The following is a 16866-nucleotide window of genomic DNA, read 5'->3' on the forward strand; positions in this document are numbered from 1 at the left end:
TCGTCGCCGATATCAAGGAAATATACGCAAATGCCAGCAAGGGTAGCAGGCAACAAATCTTCCTTGGAAGCGAAGAAGTAGCTGCAGCGCAAAATATGCCAACTGAGAATGCGAGATAGATAGCCGGAAGAAAGAAAGAGGGTGCATCCATCAGCATTTCGAGCTTGATGATGTTTACTGATATACACTCTTTTGGTGGAGGGTAGATGAAGATCTGATATGTGTTATATTTTTGGCAAGAGGGAGAAGATTTATCGCTTTTAATAGATTCACAATTCTTTACAATATGAAAGTATTCGAGTATCAAACCTCAAAATAGGTCTAGGAGCTTCGACAAAAGCTATCATATATCCAGGGCAAACTTTGTAGTACCCAACTTCACCAGAAGCATCCTCCTAGCCCGTCAGCGCTCAACGTTGTGTCTTAAAATAGACTCTGCTCAGTAATACGAGTGTTCAAAGAGTGTCCAGAATGTTGGCGCTTCCTCTGCCGGAAATCCTCCCATTGATCTGGGTTTGCCAAGCTTGATGCCTGAATATGTTCCGAACGAAGACCGATTGATATATCAATGAAAGAGATCAATTAGAAGCACAACAGTTTGTCGACGAGACCCAAGATTTACATAGGCTTTTGGATTCACATTCTTTAACGTCACCTGAAATACATTGGATATTTTTAGACACCATTTAATTGACATCCAGCACAGAAATCTAAAAATATCAATATTTCCGAACGTATATATTCAGTCGTCAGCACCACAAGACAGAAGCGATATATCAACTGACAAAAAAAATCAAAATACTATTTCAAGGGTTATTTGCTCATTTTAAAACATACCATAACTTACCTCATTTCCGGAGCCATTTCCAGCATGAAGTCTTCCCTTCCAATCGTATCCGCAGTCCTTGCCCTCATGGCCGTCCAGCTTTGTCCAGCGCCCGCTATCATTCTTGGGCCTATCATCGTTGCTGCTGCGTATGTTCCAGATGTTCTCAATTGAAACCTTCCTGTACCTTTCTTAAAATGAATCCATCCACCTCTTACGATCACAGTGCAGGAGCCATCGGAGGTTGGGGTGCTCAAATGGGTACGATCAAGAAACGTGACTATATCGATGTGGACCACGATCTACTATTCGACCGTAGTGCCGATGTGAGTCTTCAATAAAATCGCGAATTGTGATTACAGAAAACAGCTAACTTTGTAAAAACAGCCCTTTGCAAGTCTCCCCCAACCCGCCGGCAACCTATGCAAAGAACAACTCACGGGCGCAAATATTCGCTTCTCACCCAATGGTGAAGGCGCATTTCGAATTGATGGCGTGCCGTCTGCATGTATGACATTGTCGAATGTTATAATTGGACAGGACCCTAACCAGCCGAGACCAACGCCTCTTGGTAAGTCTATCGTGCATTGGTCCGCACACAGCCTGACGATTTTACAGGAAGCAGTTCGCTTGGTTACTCTGGGCTTAGCAATGCTCAGTTGGATAGACTTCAGTCTGTTCTTGAGAGTCAGCAGCGTTCTTAGCAGAGAGAGGCCCAAGCGGCTACTTTCAAGTTAATAAAGCGCGTTGCGTCGGTTAGGCCAGGATAGATGGAGTAGGGTGGTTCATGCATAATTTCAAGGCTACATTGTAATCGATTTGAGAAGGATCTGACCATCTACTATGTAGTATGGTGGTTATGTGGATATATCATGGAGCCGTGAAATATGGAGTTCATTCCTGATTAATTACAAATTCTATATTCAAAATTCTCCGCCCGTATCCCAGACTTATCGAATCCGAGATGAGACATCGACCGACCATTACTGCAGCAGGTCGTTTAAGCAGTCTGGAAGTACTCAGTCTTGCCGTTGTGCTGTGCATATTGTTAGCTATTATACATTAAAATCCTTCTTTTTTAAGGACGGGAACTTACTCCTTTGCGGCTATACTTGATACCAACGGCAATTCCGCTGGCAGCATCGTAAGGAACGGGGCTGGTGTAATTGTAAGTAGGCTCCATTCCGTGGTAGGTCTGCTGAACGCTGTGAAGAACATTGCTGGCACCGGAGCATCGAACACCCTTAGTCAAGGGAACGGGCCAGGCACTAGAGTACTTCTTAGTGGACAAGGGGCCGGGGTAAGAGGTGTTCAAGTTGCGGTTGGTCATGTCAACGTCGTAGTTGATATAGTTGACCTTGTCAGCAACGAGGGACAACAAGTTGGCGCCGCAGTCCCAGCGACCGAGAGAGGGGAGCTCCCAGTTGGCGGAGAGAGAGGCGATAACGGAGTAATGGGTGTAGAAAGTGCTGTCGGTGGTACCCTTGAGATGGTCGGGGATGGCGCCACCAACCAAGAGGGTGTAGACGGAGTTGGGGTGGGTGTAGTTGCCACCTTCATCGAAGGTGAGCATGACAAGGGTGTCCTTCATGAAGTACTCGTTCTTGAGAAGGTCAGCGAGGAAGTTGTAAGACCAGGTACCGCTGAAAGCGACGTTGGTGTCGTGGCCGTCATTGGTCATGTTGGGAGTGATGAAAGAGTATTGGGGGAGACTCTCGTTGTCAAGATCATCGTAGAAGCTGGTGAAGTTCTTGATCTGACGGAGACGAGTAGCGTCATCGGTCACAGAGTTGAAGATGACGAGGGGGTTGTGCTTGCGCACGTAGTTGTTGGGACCAGATTCAGGGTAGCGGAAACCCTGGTAGCCGGCGTATGGAAGACCTTCCTGGTACTCGCCCCAGGAGATCTTGCGGGTATCGAAAAGGTCGGCAATGGTAGCGACATTGTTAGGAATCTGCCAAAAGTTGTCGTTGTCCATTCCGAAGTGGTCACCGCCGGCAGCGGCGATGTAGTTGGGCTCGGATGGGTGAGTAACGGCCCAGTAGTTGTTCAAGAAGATACCATTCTTCTTCAACTCGTCAAGATGAGGCTCAATCTCAGCGGAGGCCAAGTCCTGCAAACATTAGCCTTCCGTCTTGCGCAACGTCTCGACGGATAACATTTCCTCTCTTCCGTGACACGAAGAACAGATAATCACTCACAGTGTTCTCCAACCAGATATCAATGAATCGGTTAAAGACCTTTCCGTGCACGTTCGAGACGGGAGAGAAAGGAATGACGGAAGCCTGAGCAGCGGCAATCTCTGCGGCAGAAGGGTACTGCTCAGTGGTAGTCTGAGCAGCAACCAAGCAGCAGCTGGCCATCATGGCCATCAAAACCTTTTGCAACATCTTCTGAGACAACATTTTGACGAATGTCTGGTATTTGAATGACTGCGGTGAAGAATCGAGCAGCTACTTCCAATCCATGTCGTTGATGAGGGGTATATGGCCGTCTTTATATATCCAGTGGCCACCCTGGTAGGTACCTGCATGGCATGGCACTCGTCGCATTTCCTTTGGATCTTGCGATCAGACCTCTTGGCCTGGTTCCGCTAATTGCGATATACTTTTGTTTCTTTTCGAGATTCTTGTTCTGGATATTTCCTGATTCGGCGATGACCGCGGCATTTCATAATTGCGAGGCGAGAGCTGGAGCAACTCGACGATATTCACATTGCTCAAAAGGCACTGGACTGCGTTGACGCGATGCTAATAGTAAACTGAAGATCACTTCTGAGTGCTCCGAGGAAGAGGACGTTGCAGTGACATTTTAGTCGCATGAGAAGATGTCGGACAAGGACATTGTTCCGGGCTGTGGAGACCGCCAGCCCTTAGTCAGCGGTTCTATATAAACAATCGACCAACCATACAGCTCGAATCCAGACAGCTCCTGGCCATGTTCTTTCAGCACCATCGCTGATTGGCGGAACTGTGAATAGGTTAATCGTCTTGGCGCATTAATTTAAGCTTTGTGCATTAATTATATTATTGCTTGTAAACGGCGAGCAAAATTGCACATAAACCGACGAATGCCCGCCAGGCCGGGTTTGGATGAGCTGAACAACATGGCAAGGAATACTCCGTACTACGTATTACTACTGTACTGCTACTACGGAGTCGATGGTAGAAGAGATCTCCGTCAGGATCGATAAGAATATGACTGCAACGTGTACTACTACGATCTGTAGACCCAGCATTGAGTACAGAGCACACAGGAAGAATGAACAGAATATTCCTCGCCAAGCCATCCAAAGACCGTTCGTGGTTCTTGGCCAGAAGAACAAAGCTGCATTCATGTACATCGACCCGGCCAAAAAACACAGCCAAGTCGGGCACGTGGCTTGGTTTGCTCGATTGACTTCGAGTTTGCCATGCTTGTTTGCAGTTCCACGCCTTATATCGACTTGGCTTGTACCAAGAGAACAGCCCTGGAGCTTGAGTGAACTGTCCCACGTGTGTGTCCATGACTCGCTTCCCGTGACCCGGTATGAACGAGTCGAGAAGAAAAAGAAAAGAAAAACAAAGAGAAAAACAATCCACGGCAAACAGCGGGAGCTAGTGCCGATTAGGAAGGCACGATGACGAAGTGCCGCCAACCAATCAGCGGCAACGTGATTCAAATCTTTCCATTTTCGTGTTTGTTTCTCTTTGCATGGGATCGATCTCCTTTGCGAGAATACGTAGTATTGTACTCTGGTATACCACGGACGGAGTATAGGGTATAAAATAGATACAAGGAATAGGAATATATATTGACACCAATTAACACCGAGACCCGCCCACATCACCGACACCTACCACATCTCATGGCATCAACAGCAGAAACCGACAATCGGGAATAAATACGTAACTACCGAGAGGGTGGAAAAAACGTACTACGCAGAAGATCAATGTCCGAGTCTATGGGCATCATAAAATTTCATTGCCATATAAAGATACTCACGCATTGCTCTCGCTGCTTGCAATGTGGATTTCAGTTGTCTTGTGGATATTGTATGGTTTGGCAGGATTAACATCGCCCAGGTGTACGTCACCACCCAGCACCCGAGTCTCCGTGGCTATGCCGCCAAATATATGCTCTTCGCTCTCACTTCGACCCATGTGCATATCATCGTGGTTAGATGTGATGGCTGAGAAATTCCGACTTCGGGCCCCGGTATGGCCGGTGAAGGTGTTATCGTTAGTCTTTCCACCGTAGTATAGCCGATGAGAACTCTTCCTCGTCCCGGTAGCGGTGGAATGGAGGAATTTAATTGTCCGGCGAAGGAACGACCAGACGTATGGGAGGTTGGAAACGTAGATGCCGACGGAGGCTTCTCGTAAGTACCAGAATTGGTAAGAAGTGTCGTATATATCGCGGAACGTGAAGATTTTGGAAACAATGGCGCAAACGATCTGGCAACGCACCCACGTTTTAGCTTGAATAGTATGGCGTCTCTTGGTAGAAAGGACATACCAAGAAGAATCCCAACCCGAAAATGATGAGGATTGGGACTTTCTCTTTATTCGACATGTTCATCTTCCACAGGGTCGGACTGATGACCAACAGGATGGCCAGATCAGAAGAGATATTGAAAACTGCTTGAACGACCTCATAGTTGAAGTATGTGGCGCATTCTTGCTGAGGCGGTGGAATGGTAAAATATCCCGAGAACGGACGGCAGTTTAGGAAAAGAGTGAGTTCCACAGCGATATATCCTGCAAGGGTATATCCAGCGCAGACTTTGACCCAGAATTGTCGTAGAAGATTTGTACTAGTAGTCCGGATGATCACAGTTAGTTGCAACGGGTAAAGCTGTAAACAAGAACGGGGCTGAAGCTCACGTCATGCGCCAATAGATGATGAGCATGCAAGCTTTCAGAAACCAGATCGTATTGACCATACACTGCTCATTGCAGTCTATTAGCCATTGTACTTCAATACCACATGTATTTCATGGAAGTGTTCTCACCTGCTCCGAAGCAAATTCAACTCTAGCAAATTGTTCTCTGTCCAATATATCCTGCGGACTGAATGTAGCAAACTCTTCTGGCGTGTAAAGCGTGCCTCCACCGCCTTCTGCCAATTGTATATTGGTCACGACCAGCGCAGTATACCAGCCCTGATGGTGGCAAGAATGGTTAGCCGTGTCGAGAACAAGACAATCTATTAGGACATACAATTGACAGGGTCATTATAAAGTCTTCCGCCTGCCATTTTAAGCCCAACCGGTCATATCGAGCATATCTGGTCTGCTGTTAGAGATGGTGATTGACAAATGGAGAAAGCGGGGCCTGGTGCGTACAGTCGAAGCAGGTACAAAGCAATGCCAATGGCATACATAATCCATGACTGTACCACCAGATCGTGTGGGCTGCCACCGCCGTCTACGGCCATTGTGACTTATTTTGCCGTGCTTCTTAGAATGACATGTGTAATGACCTCCAAGATGTCAGCCACGAGAAACAACGGCAGCACGACGTGTTACTTAAAACGTCGTCAATGGGCACGAAATCAAAAGGAATAATAAAAAAAAAACAAGGAAGGAAAAAGTGATACTCCAAGGGTCCACCGAAGCCACCGCCTCGTATAAGGATGAGATGGGGTCTCTTGCATTATGAGCAAAGAGAACTGGGCAACCCTTATCGCTAGGTTAACCTGAAACAGACGCACGATTCGCTAGGATCAACAAGGCTAAACGAACAACACCATAACTTAGTACGGAGTAGGTACTCCGTAGTCAACCGATTGAATCCATCGGCTTGTCAGTTCAAGCATTGCGCCTGACGCAGTGACACGGGTAGCAAAGAAAGATCAAACCGTGATTAACAGTTTAATACTGCCGGTTGGGACAGCTGCAATCGGATTGCTTTTATCACTCTGCCTGTCGCCAACAGCAGGACAAAATTTCCTAGTGAATGCATTCACGAGGAGGCGCGATCCCAAACAGCTCAAGCTTCAGACCCAAGTGACTTTGCACAACATCACGTTGTCTGGGGCATTGGCTGCGCATTTCGTAACAAAGGGCAGTTGATAGTTAGTTACAGATTGCAATCGACACTATGTACATACTACAGTAAGACAATCAGACAGGGGTGGAAACGCCACAGTGGATTGTCCCAACACACTCAGGAAGGCGTCGCGCCAAGCCGTGCGTCTGTTGTGAAGTGGTAGACAAAGAACAAGATAAGGACCACGCCAAGTGGAGACCTTAGTCAGCTACTCAACCAATCATCGTGCGTGTGCATAGTATGTTAGCATGCAGCCACTAAGCCACCTCTTCTTCCTTGGGCAAGCGCGACCCGCCCATGCATGCCGCTAACCCAAAGCGGCAGTCTAGTTACATCCATCCACCCGTAGTTCGCGCACTTATCCAGTCCTCGTAGCTCTACGCGTCTTCATCGTATGTTGCTTCGTAGTTGCTTATCTAGGGCGCAGTTATGTAGTTACTAAGCTAGTTAGGTCTTACAACATCGGCCGCTTTATTGCTCTGTATACGGAGTACTAGATACGTTTTCCCTAGTCGCGGTGCACACTCCGGGTTGGTCTTGGTTTCGCCCGTAGCGCCTCGCCACGGCTTTCTAGAAGCACACTAGGGATGCCGGAACCCCCCAGGGTCTCTGAGATGTAGTTACTCTGTACGATGTAAAACGCAGCTAAGCCAATGCTTGTCGGTGCTTGTCTACTAACTACGGCGCAATGTCTATCCTCCCCCACTTCGTCTTGGTTTATTTCGTCGTAGGATGCGACCCATGCTCACGTTCTAGACGGCCAACATGAAATGACTGCACGAAATTAATTAATTTGCCTGCTATATACCACGTCGAATAGCATTGGCGATACAGAAGAGCGAGGCTCTCTGTAACTAGGACTCTCATTAACCGCATTCGGTCTGGTACTCCGTATGTAGCTCTCTTTTTTGTTTTTCCCTCGTTGGGCCAATGAGTGCAGGGTGAGCGGTTTCCCACTACCTACCTGCTCTTTCCCTCTGTCCCTCTCTTATATTCTCTTAGGTCCCTCGTGTATAATCCGGGTCCGGTCGCATGTTTCCTTTTGACCTCTTTTGCGCGTTGTTTCGTTCCCTCTTCTGATAAGAAAGCGGCCTTATACAGACGACCCAACATGGAGAAGCAGCCGAGTGAGAACGTCAACACCGATGGCTCTGTCCTCGAAAGCCAGCCATCGGATGCCATCAAGAACACCAGCTCCGGCGGCGTTCTTGCCCGTCTGAACGAGAGAATCGCCTCGATTAGGTTTATGGAAAACCGAGGTATCGAACGGGTACCTGAATCAGAGCGTCATAGCGTTGCCGCTGCCGATTACATGCAGATGGCCCTGCTGTGGTTCAGTACAAACATCACCGCCAACAACATCGCCGTTGGTATGCTTGGTCCGTTGGACTATGGTTTGAGTTTCACTGATTCTGCGCTCTGTGCCACTTTCGGCGCCTTGCTGGGCGCTGCCGGTGCTGCGTATATGGGCACCTGGGGTCCAGTCAGTGGTAATCGTACGATGGTGAGTTCTTCCCAGCCGTCGCGTGTCACTTAATTGTCTGACCAATTCAGGTCATTGCGCGTTATTTCATGGGCTACTATCCCAGCAAGATCTGCGCCCTCTTGAACATCGTCATTATGCTGGGTTACGGAATGATTGACTGCCTCGTCGGAGGCCAGGTTCTCTCTGCCGTCGCTGGTGGAAACATGACTATCGTCGTTGGAACAATTATTGTCGCTATCATAACCTGGATCGTGGTCGTCTTTGGTATGTCCGTCTTCCACAAGTACGAAAGATGGGCATGGGTCCCGCAATTGATTGCGCTGTTTGTTTTGGTCGGTTCTGCTGGTCCCAAGTTCGACACCAATATTCCCTCTGTGGGCACCTCCCGAGACATCGCCGGCAACCGTCTGTCCTTTTTTTCGCTTTGCTTGTCATCGTCAGTTGCATGGGCCCCTGCCGGTGCCGACTATTACGTGTACTACCCCCCAACCACCAAGAAATGGGCCACCTTCACCATGAGCTTCTTTGGCATCGGTCTTGCATTGACTTTTGCCAATCTGCTTGGCGTTGGCCTCGGCTCCGGAACTTTTAGCAACGCTGACTGGGCTGCTGCTAACGATGTTTCGTCTGGCGCCTTGATCATGCAAGGTTATGATGGTTTGGGCGGATTTGGAAAGTTCCTCGGTGTTTTAATTGCGTTGGGTCTCATTGCAAACAATATTCCAGGTACATATTCTGCTACCCTTGGTTTCCAGACTCTTGGTCGTTATGGGGTTGCATTGCCTCGTTGGTTCTGGACTTGCGTCGGTGTCATCATTTACACTGCGTGTGCCTTGGGTGGTCGAGACCACCTATTTGAGATCTTCGAAAACTTCCTCGCTCTCATGGGCTACTGGGTCACGATCTTCTTGGTCATTGTGCTTGAAGAACACATGATCTTCCGCTGGGGCAAGATTGCACCCGCCTTTGACTGGTCGCTCTGGGCAGACCGAAGCAAACTGCCTCTGGGTCTTGCTGCCTTTACAGCATTCGTAATTGGGTGGATCGGAAGCATCATGTGCATGTACCAGATCTACTATGTTGGTCCCATCGCCAAGTTGGTTAGCACTGATGGTGCCGATTTGGGTATCTGGGTAGGTTGTGCATGGGCCATGATAGTGTTTCCTCCACTGAGATGGCTGGAATTGAAGAAATTTGGCCGATGAGCGTCTTCGCTAAGATCGTGGGTATATATATTCGTGTTGTCTTGCAGCTTGCCCGTTGCTGCGTTAACTCTAATAGCCCTCATATTTGACGCATTGTAAAAAGCATCATGTACAAATAGTACAATAATCATGTCCACCTTGATTTACTGTGTAGACTTGTAACTTTATATACATGTACAATGTTTTCCTTGTCGGGTGTCATCTCGGCCATCCGGCACGGTTAACTTTCCCTTAATATTTTGCAGGTGGAAATAGCCGCGCCACAAATTTTCATGAAAACTCTCATGACTTGTAAAACACGGCGTCAAGCAACCTTCCAAGTCCACATATTCATTCCCATTTTATTGCCCGTTGTCACCGGCATTCCAGCGTGCAAAGTCATTTTATGTCCTGCATCGTCATCGTGAAGATTCTCCCAATAGATAGCATTCCCAAGAATCGGTTTGAACGTAACCCCTTCATCGAACGGTCGGTCGCAATCAATAAACTCACACCAACTCTCATCATCCGGTGGAGTAAGCCGCGCAAAGTTGGTCCCTCCCCCCGTACAGTTCGCCTGTATATAAACGAAGAATGTAGAAGCGATATTCCCTCCGACGGCGTGCGCATCGTCAAACCAGTCGTAGTGATCGCGGTACTGGCCAGAGATGCCGTAATTCTGTACTACAATGGGCATAAAATCACCGAATCGTTTGTAGAATGGGAAGGACGTTGCGCGCTCTTCGATTCGTTTGATGGTTTCGTCGCTCCGGTCTAGTTTTGCTGTCATGGAGAGTCGGTATGCTTTGTCGATGTGCGGTTTTCCGTCATTATCCCACATGGGCGATGGGGCGAATCGGCCGTTGCTGTTTCAGTTCAATATGGTCAGCGATGGTTCTGTGTAGTGAATTGGCCGCATGGAGAAGTAAGCTCACGCTAGTTGCACCAGGTGAGCTGCTTCCTGTGTATTGATAAAGTCCTTCACGTAGACGACAACCGGGTCCTCGGAAAGAACGTAGGTTTGCGGACGTGATGCGTTCGCATTGATGCCATATTCCCTCACATGCAGCCATTCGAACGGTGCTAGATTGAATGAGATACAAGCCCACCCAATGGCAATGGCAGCGACAAGCAAGCTGAGCGACTGGAAGAGTAGATTGCCTGCCATTGCTGGTGAGAACAGTTCGGTCAGAGGATACAGGAATTTTGCTGCAGCAGGCAAGTCTATTCAAGCAACTAGCCGGTGTCTCTTCTGGTGCCTCTCCTCATAATCGCTGCAATCATCGAAAGATGAAGTGCGAAACAAAACATGCTGTTTGAAGAGACAGAATGGGAGGACGTCTTATCGATAACGAAGGGTAGGCAACTGAGCACGTGCCTCGCCCAGCAATGACGATTGGCGCCCACCAATTAAATGCCCGTATCCTCTTCTTCCTACAAAGACATCGTACGTTGAACGGCGTATAGCATCAAATTGTTCTCTCGCGTTACTGACGGTATGCAAAAATGATACCGTGGTCGCTGCGACAGTTCATGTCATGGTTGTGGCTATTATTCCTTTTTGAGCTATGCTGTGGGCAGGAAGCGTCCCTGATCACTCTTGATCCGGAGGGCTTCGAACAGCGTGCTCTCCAGCCAGGGGTGTTTGTCATAAGTTGTACGTGACATATCCTTACGTTACTCTATGAGATATGACTAATTTATTTGAGTATAGTCTGCGTTGTAAGTGTTTTATCGGTCCAAAAAAAGACCAATGAGTCCGATTATTTTGCATCCTGCTGATCCATGACCCTGGCATGTCCAGCCTTGGTTGTACGTTTCCACATTTCTTGTATAAAGCTTATGATATTGTTGACATTTCTATAGCGAAAAATGTAAAGCACTTCATAATGAGCTCGTCCTCGCTGCGGAGAGCTTGAGCAAGAGCTCGGATGTCAGCATATATGAAATAGACTGCTTGGAGCACGAAAAGTTTTGCGCTTCCTTAGATGTCTTGTCATTTCCAACCATCAGAACATTTGAGCATCAAAAATGGTCGCGCTACCGAGGCCCGCAAAGGGCGACGCCGTATGACTCTGAGCCCTTGTTGAATTTACTTTGGTTAACGTGTTGTAGACTCGTGACACATGTCTTGAGGCAAGTTACAGATTCACTCGTCGAATTGGACGAGAATCGATTCGCCGTGATGAAGAACTTGGACATTCCGTTGATGGTCCTATCCCGGGCGGAAGATGACGTCTCATCTACTGCTCTCATGACTTCTCTTGCCAGGGAAGAGCTAGCAAAAGATTTCTTTGTTGGGGTCATGTCCGACACCCAATCCGAGAAGAAAAACTCATTCATCACGGTGTACAACGTTCGGGACGAAACAACCCCCAAATACGACGGGCCGTTTGAAAAGGACGCCATACTACATTTTGCCGGTCTCGTTTCACAGCCCCTGATTCGACAGTTCGACATGTCATCACTAGTCAGCTTTATGAAGGTGAGCAATTCTATGATTTGGAAATATTCTACCATATTAACATCAATGTAGTCCGGCCTACCTATCGGAATGATCTACTCGGCCAAGGATGATGAGCGACAGTCCCTAGCAGCAGCTCTATCTGACGTAGCAATGGGATATCGAGGGAAAGTCAATTTTGCTACTGTCGACGCTATCAAGAATTCATTCGCCTTGGAGCCAATGGGACTAAATACGGACGAGCTACCCGCTTTCGTTATTCAAATCAATGACAAGATCTACAAATTTGGTCCCGGCTTGACCATCACACCCAAGGCAATCGATGCGTTTCTCAAGCAAACATTATTTTCGGGGACAGGGCAGCCGGATTGGCTAATTGTGCAACCAACGTGACGCATGATCAATTCCCAAATGGCTTTCTCGCCATTCAGAAATATAGCATGACATCAAGTCCTTTGCATCGAGGGTTGGATACATTAATGTACATGTAAATACGTAGCCCGATTTGAATATATGCAAGAACTCAACGGGTTTGACCTAGCTAATCTTTCGTTGAATAGATGATGAATAGATCCAATGGTCTCTTAAGTTATTCTCTCAATACCCCGGCCTGGATTTTATTGTAAAGATTTAATACTTGAATCTGCTTATGGTCAGTTATCTCTTAGAAGCCAAGTTGCCGAAGCACAACTGGGCAATCGAGACATGTGCATGTCGATCCATCACACCCTAATCCGACGTAGCAAGAGACGGAGAGGAACTCACAACATCTTCTTGAAGACCTTCTCACAGAATTCCGCCAGCTCCCTGCTCAAAGCTTCACACAGCTCCTTTATGAAGGAAGCTCGGTCACGTTCCTCGCCAGTCCCTGGATGACGGCACACAACCCCATGCCAATCCGCATGGTCAATCTTCGACTGCGGGAATAAAGCCTGCAACATTTTGCCGTATGTTACAGCTCCAGGATCATCGAAGAAGGCAACTCCCAGTCTTTGCGCTAGCTGAAGAATGTCTTCTTCAACACATGGACCTGTCCCCATGCCCGCAACAAAATGTCCAGTCATACACTCGTAGAAAATCACATTAGGCTTGTCATACATCCATTCTGGATTTCTGTAAAGATCGCTTTCCAATGAGGGTATGATAATACGACAAAAGTCTTGAATGGCGGGTTGAGTGAATGTCGCCTGCTCCCATTTCCGGTTTCCTAGTAGAGAATCTTGGATGTAATAAATGCGGTTGAGTGCGCCAACAAAACCCTCTGGATGCAATGGCTGTTCTCCAACGCCAGTGTCCTTCACCTTGAAGAAAAATTCCGTGATTTGGATCGATAGACCCCTTTCTCTTTCAAGCTGCTTGATGTAAGACATAGTTTTCTCTCGAAGAGGTGCGATCTTCGGTTTCTTGTCAGTCGGATATGCTACAGCCACTTTCATTGATGTTCCAGATGGAACATTTAGATCCTTCTCATGAAATGTCCTGAATTTCTTCTCCACCCCTGCCTTTACGAATAGCTCGTCGGAATCCACGGGAAAAAATTCAGGAGCTTGGATTACCGACTGCCGAAGCAGCTGGTACGTAGTAGAGGTAATAGTTGAGTTAATAGTGTCCATTGTTTGGTATATATACGCTTATGCAGATAAACGAAGATTGTGGGGTTAATACTGATGTACTACTGATGATGCAGGAAAAATTTACTTTGATGTCCAGCCTGCTCCTAGATTCCCTTCTATACTTGATACTGAGTCATAATAATGAGTCAGAGTACATCCTCGGCAACCATCTGATGTAAATGAGTTTCAAATACCGCTGCTCATTCCTTGTTTGTTCATCCGAGTTTGCTGCTCTTCTAGGTGGGGTTCAAGGCTCTAAATAAGTAAGTACTGACTCTGGTTTCTTACTTCTGTCAAGATTCCGGACTATTCCCATACCTACGTCCAAGCTAGGAGGAAGACTCACAGATAAATCACAATCAACCCACTATATCGTCATGGTCTCGCTCATTCCACCAATTGCTCACCGTGAAGCCTTCCATTGGGAGCAAGACATGACACAGATGTTGGTGATGACTTATATTGAACAACATTTTACATTGTAGACTGCGGTAACTGTTGCATGACTCGTACCCAACCTATGAAAACCTAGATATCTCAAGTTTAGGATCAGTTTATTGGTCTACAAACGACAATTTATTGGTTACATTCCTGGGAACTTATCAGGTATTTCGGTACACAAACATTATGTAGCCTTCATTCTACCCGTGTATAATTCGTGCTATTTACAGATCGTGTTTCTTCGCCAGTAGTATCTCTACAGATGTACCATCGAGTCACCCTGGGGTTACACGGGGGCTTTCGGATGTCGTTCCGCGGAATCCTCTTTCATGATTAAGGATGACAACGCTCAATGATGTTACACCAAATGGTCCCCGTGATTCAATAACTGTTCGTTTGGTATCTAAGCAGCCGTTATGATTCTGTGTATTCGTACTGAAGTAGATTCCTGAGAGCACAAAAAACCTGTATGCGTTCCGCCATAAGTTCAAGTACCACTTCAGATTTGATGGAGGTGTCAAAAGAGTCGCTTTGTATGCCTTTATCCGTTCTTCAGACATGTCACATTCGCCCCCTGTGGTAGAAATCAACCTAACAAAAAAATGTAGGATCTTTAAGATACGAATAATGGAAAACGAAAGACCAATGTGGAGACGGAAAATCTCTATAGAGAGCTTCCAGGCTCGACCTGTAGAGGCCATCATACACAGGGGTATATCATAAAGATATCTTTGTGTATTAACGACATAAAGACCCAATGAGATATCGACGTGGAGCTTCTCCATATCTATACAAAGCAAGTGGGTATTGGGCAACAGTAACAAAGATTTATCAACAAGTTGCCGGCAAGCTGTTGACGGAGCTGTAACACCTCGGACTTCTGTACAGTTATTCGAAATGACCGAAGATAGAGGAAAGAGACTTGCCAGTAATTCCGTCTAATTCAAGGACTTTGTGACACTTGTGAGTGGGTGACTAACTGTCGAGTCACCTAGCATGGTGAGTCCTCATGAAGTATTTAATAATCGTATCATGCCCTCCATCACTACCTTAGACATTCATTCTGAATTACAATATATATAACAACCAAACTCGTATAGAGATTTTCATACTCCAACAGGAACGATGGAAGGACCAGTACGGTATGAGCTGTCAGACCTTGACCGACAAGCGCCAGATACGATCGTGAAATGTTTCACATTTTGCAAGCTCCAGGAAACGCTTGAACTGGACAAACTGAAGGAAGCCTTGCAGCAAGGACTGGATAGTGCGATTGAACATCTTCCATTCATGGCTGGAAACATTTGTGTTGATCAGTCTGGCAAGCCATACATTGAATCTGTACCCGGGACTCGAGTGGAACTTCATGTTAAGCACTACACAAGCAAGCAGCACAAGTCTTTTACAGATCTCGCTCAAAATTGTTTTCACCCGGATGATCTGGATCTGGCTATGTTGCTTCCCGAGTTGCCTGTGGACCACATACCAGCATGTGGGCTTCAGCTGAATGTCATCGAAGGTGGTCTGATTCTTGCCAGCTCTGCACATCATTTTGCGGTAGACTTCACTTCCATGAGGATCTTCCTAGGTGCTGTATATATGGGCAGCAAAGCATACTATTATGGTTACCCATTGCTCAACTTTGCTATAAGCCTGGACAGAAGGCCTTTCAACGGACAGTCGGTCCCGGAAAGCGTATCGAAACAAGAATTGTTGGATCTGTGTCCTGAGTATCGAGTTCTTGACTTGAAAGGAACACTCAATTGTCGCTCAAACGCCGTGGACTTGGCAGAATACCAGATGAAAATCTACAAGATCAGCGAGGAGGAGATTGCAGAACTCAAAGAACAATGCTATCTACCTGAAGGCGTGAAATATGTCACCTCCTTCGACTGCATCTCAGCCGCACTCTGGAAGTCAGTCACTCGTGCCCGCGTCTCAACTACTGTGGAGAAATTGGCCTATTCTTCCCTCGTTTTCACTATAGACCTTCGTTCTCGTGATCCAGAGCATGTTACATCTACATGTTACTTTGGGAACGCCGTTGCCCTGATCCAAGCAGGGCCCTTGGACGCTCAATCCTTGTTAGGTGGTGAAGGCATCTCTATTGCAGCCTCTTCGATCCGCCAAAAGATCAATGGAGTGACCATTTCATCTATCAAAGATCTTACCCAGCTGATACGTTGTTTGCCTCCCAATGAAAAACTCAAATACGACGCGGAGTTTAAGGATACGGATTTTCTAGTAAACAGCTGGTTTTCGGAAAAAGTAGAAGATTTTGACTTTGGTGCTGGTGTGCCTGAAGCATTACGCCCAAAACCAAACCCATTGATAGGGGCTTTCTGCGTGTTCCTTCCTTGTTTTGACAATCCATCGAAGCGCACTTACGAATTGCTGATACAGCTTCGCCCCAAAGAGCATGAGATGTTAAAGGAAGACCCTTTTTTTTTCAGGTATTTCAAGCCTGTTTCCTACCCTGCACTGTGAAGATCAAGGGGCATACAAGCCTGTCTTCTAGCTCGGTAACAGAGGTTGAACTGCTCGGCTACCTAGGAGGTGTTTTCACAGAAGAATACATATACTCTAAGGACTTTTACTTTTCTCAATTTAGTTATATTTCAGGCTGTTTGCCTTCTATATCAAATTTGACTCATTATTTGCTCTATATTTAACTTGTAATCCGTTTCATATTTCCAACTCACTTCGTATTAATATTTTGATAAGAATTTCTACCAATAATCAGAATAAAGCAGAAGTAACCAGCAGTTTAAGCTATCATCCGTCCTTGAAGTGACCTTTTACTTGAAGCTTGCAAGCAAT

At 46.7% G+C, this 16866-nt stretch overlaps 8 protein-coding genes across 8 annotated transcripts; 4 read left to right on the forward strand and 4 right to left on the reverse strand.

Annotated features, from left to right (window-relative positions):
• Positions 1-871: 871 nt before the first annotated feature.
• Positions 872-1530, forward strand: EYB26_009995 (uncharacterized protein; the record flags this gene model as incomplete). Its single annotated transcript, XM_054269240.1, has 4 exons — positions 872-975; positions 1053-1152; positions 1214-1397; positions 1445-1530. 4 exons carry the CDS (start codon positions 872-874, stop codon positions 1528-1530), a joined length of 474 nt encoding a protein of 157 aa, XP_054125215.1.
• A 296-nt stretch (positions 1531-1826) lies between these two features.
• EYB26_009996 (uncharacterized protein) lies at positions 1827-3231 on the reverse strand (the record flags this gene model as incomplete). Its single annotated transcript, XM_054269241.1, has 3 exons — positions 1827-1862; positions 1923-2939; positions 3028-3231. The coding sequence occupies 3 exons, from the start codon at positions 3229-3231 to the stop codon at positions 1827-1829; spliced, it is 1257 nt and encodes a 418-aa protein (XP_054125216.1).
• A 1486-nt stretch (positions 3232-4717) lies between these two features.
• EYB26_009997 (uncharacterized protein) lies at positions 4718-6244 on the reverse strand (the record flags this gene model as incomplete). Its single annotated transcript, XM_054269242.1, has 7 exons — positions 4718-4742; positions 4811-5262; positions 5324-5621; positions 5692-5753; positions 5820-5969; positions 6028-6094; positions 6153-6244. The coding sequence occupies 7 exons, from the start codon at positions 6242-6244 to the stop codon at positions 4718-4720; spliced, it is 1146 nt and encodes a 381-aa protein (XP_054125217.1).
• A 1544-nt stretch (positions 6245-7788) lies between these two features.
• EYB26_009998 (uncharacterized protein) lies at positions 7789-9549 on the forward strand (the record flags this gene model as incomplete). The annotated part of the gene is made up of 3 exons (XM_054269243.1): positions 7789-7799; positions 7861-8362; positions 8413-9549. 3 exons carry the CDS (start codon positions 7789-7791, stop codon positions 9547-9549), a joined length of 1650 nt encoding a protein of 549 aa, XP_054125218.1.
• A 304-nt stretch (positions 9550-9853) lies between these two features.
• On the reverse strand, positions 9854-10696 carry EYB26_009999 (uncharacterized protein; the record flags this gene model as incomplete). Its single annotated transcript, XM_054269244.1, has 2 exons — positions 9854-10394; positions 10464-10696. The coding sequence occupies 2 exons, from the start codon at positions 10694-10696 to the stop codon at positions 9854-9856; spliced, it is 774 nt and encodes a 257-aa protein (XP_054125219.1).
• A 338-nt stretch (positions 10697-11034) lies between these two features.
• On the forward strand, positions 11035-12385 carry EYB26_010000 (uncharacterized protein; the record flags this gene model as incomplete). The annotated part of the gene is made up of 6 exons (XM_054269245.1): positions 11035-11185; positions 11243-11250; positions 11333-11340; positions 11395-11595; positions 11644-12013; positions 12065-12385. The coding sequence occupies 6 exons, from the start codon at positions 11035-11037 to the stop codon at positions 12383-12385; spliced, it is 1059 nt and encodes a 352-aa protein (XP_054125220.1).
• A 368-nt stretch (positions 12386-12753) lies between these two features.
• EYB26_010001 (uncharacterized protein) lies at positions 12754-13605 on the reverse strand (the record flags this gene model as incomplete). The annotated part of the gene is made up of 1 exon (XM_054269246.1): positions 12754-13605. The coding sequence occupies one exon, from the start codon at positions 13603-13605 to the stop codon at positions 12754-12756; it is 852 nt and encodes a 283-aa protein (XP_054125221.1).
• A 1566-nt stretch (positions 13606-15171) lies between these two features.
• EYB26_010002 (uncharacterized protein) lies at positions 15172-16533 on the forward strand (the record flags this gene model as incomplete). Its single annotated transcript, XM_054269247.1, has 1 exon — positions 15172-16533. One exon carries the CDS (start codon positions 15172-15174, stop codon positions 16531-16533), a length of 1362 nt encoding a protein of 453 aa, XP_054125222.1.
• Positions 16534-16866: the final 333 nt, after the last annotated feature.

This window comes from Talaromyces marneffei, chromosome 8 (genome assembly GCF_009556855.1).
Source record: "Talaromyces marneffei chromosome 8, complete sequence".
In the NCBI taxonomy this organism is placed as follows: domain Eukaryota; kingdom Fungi; phylum Ascomycota; class Eurotiomycetes; order Eurotiales; family Trichocomaceae; genus Talaromyces; species Talaromyces marneffei.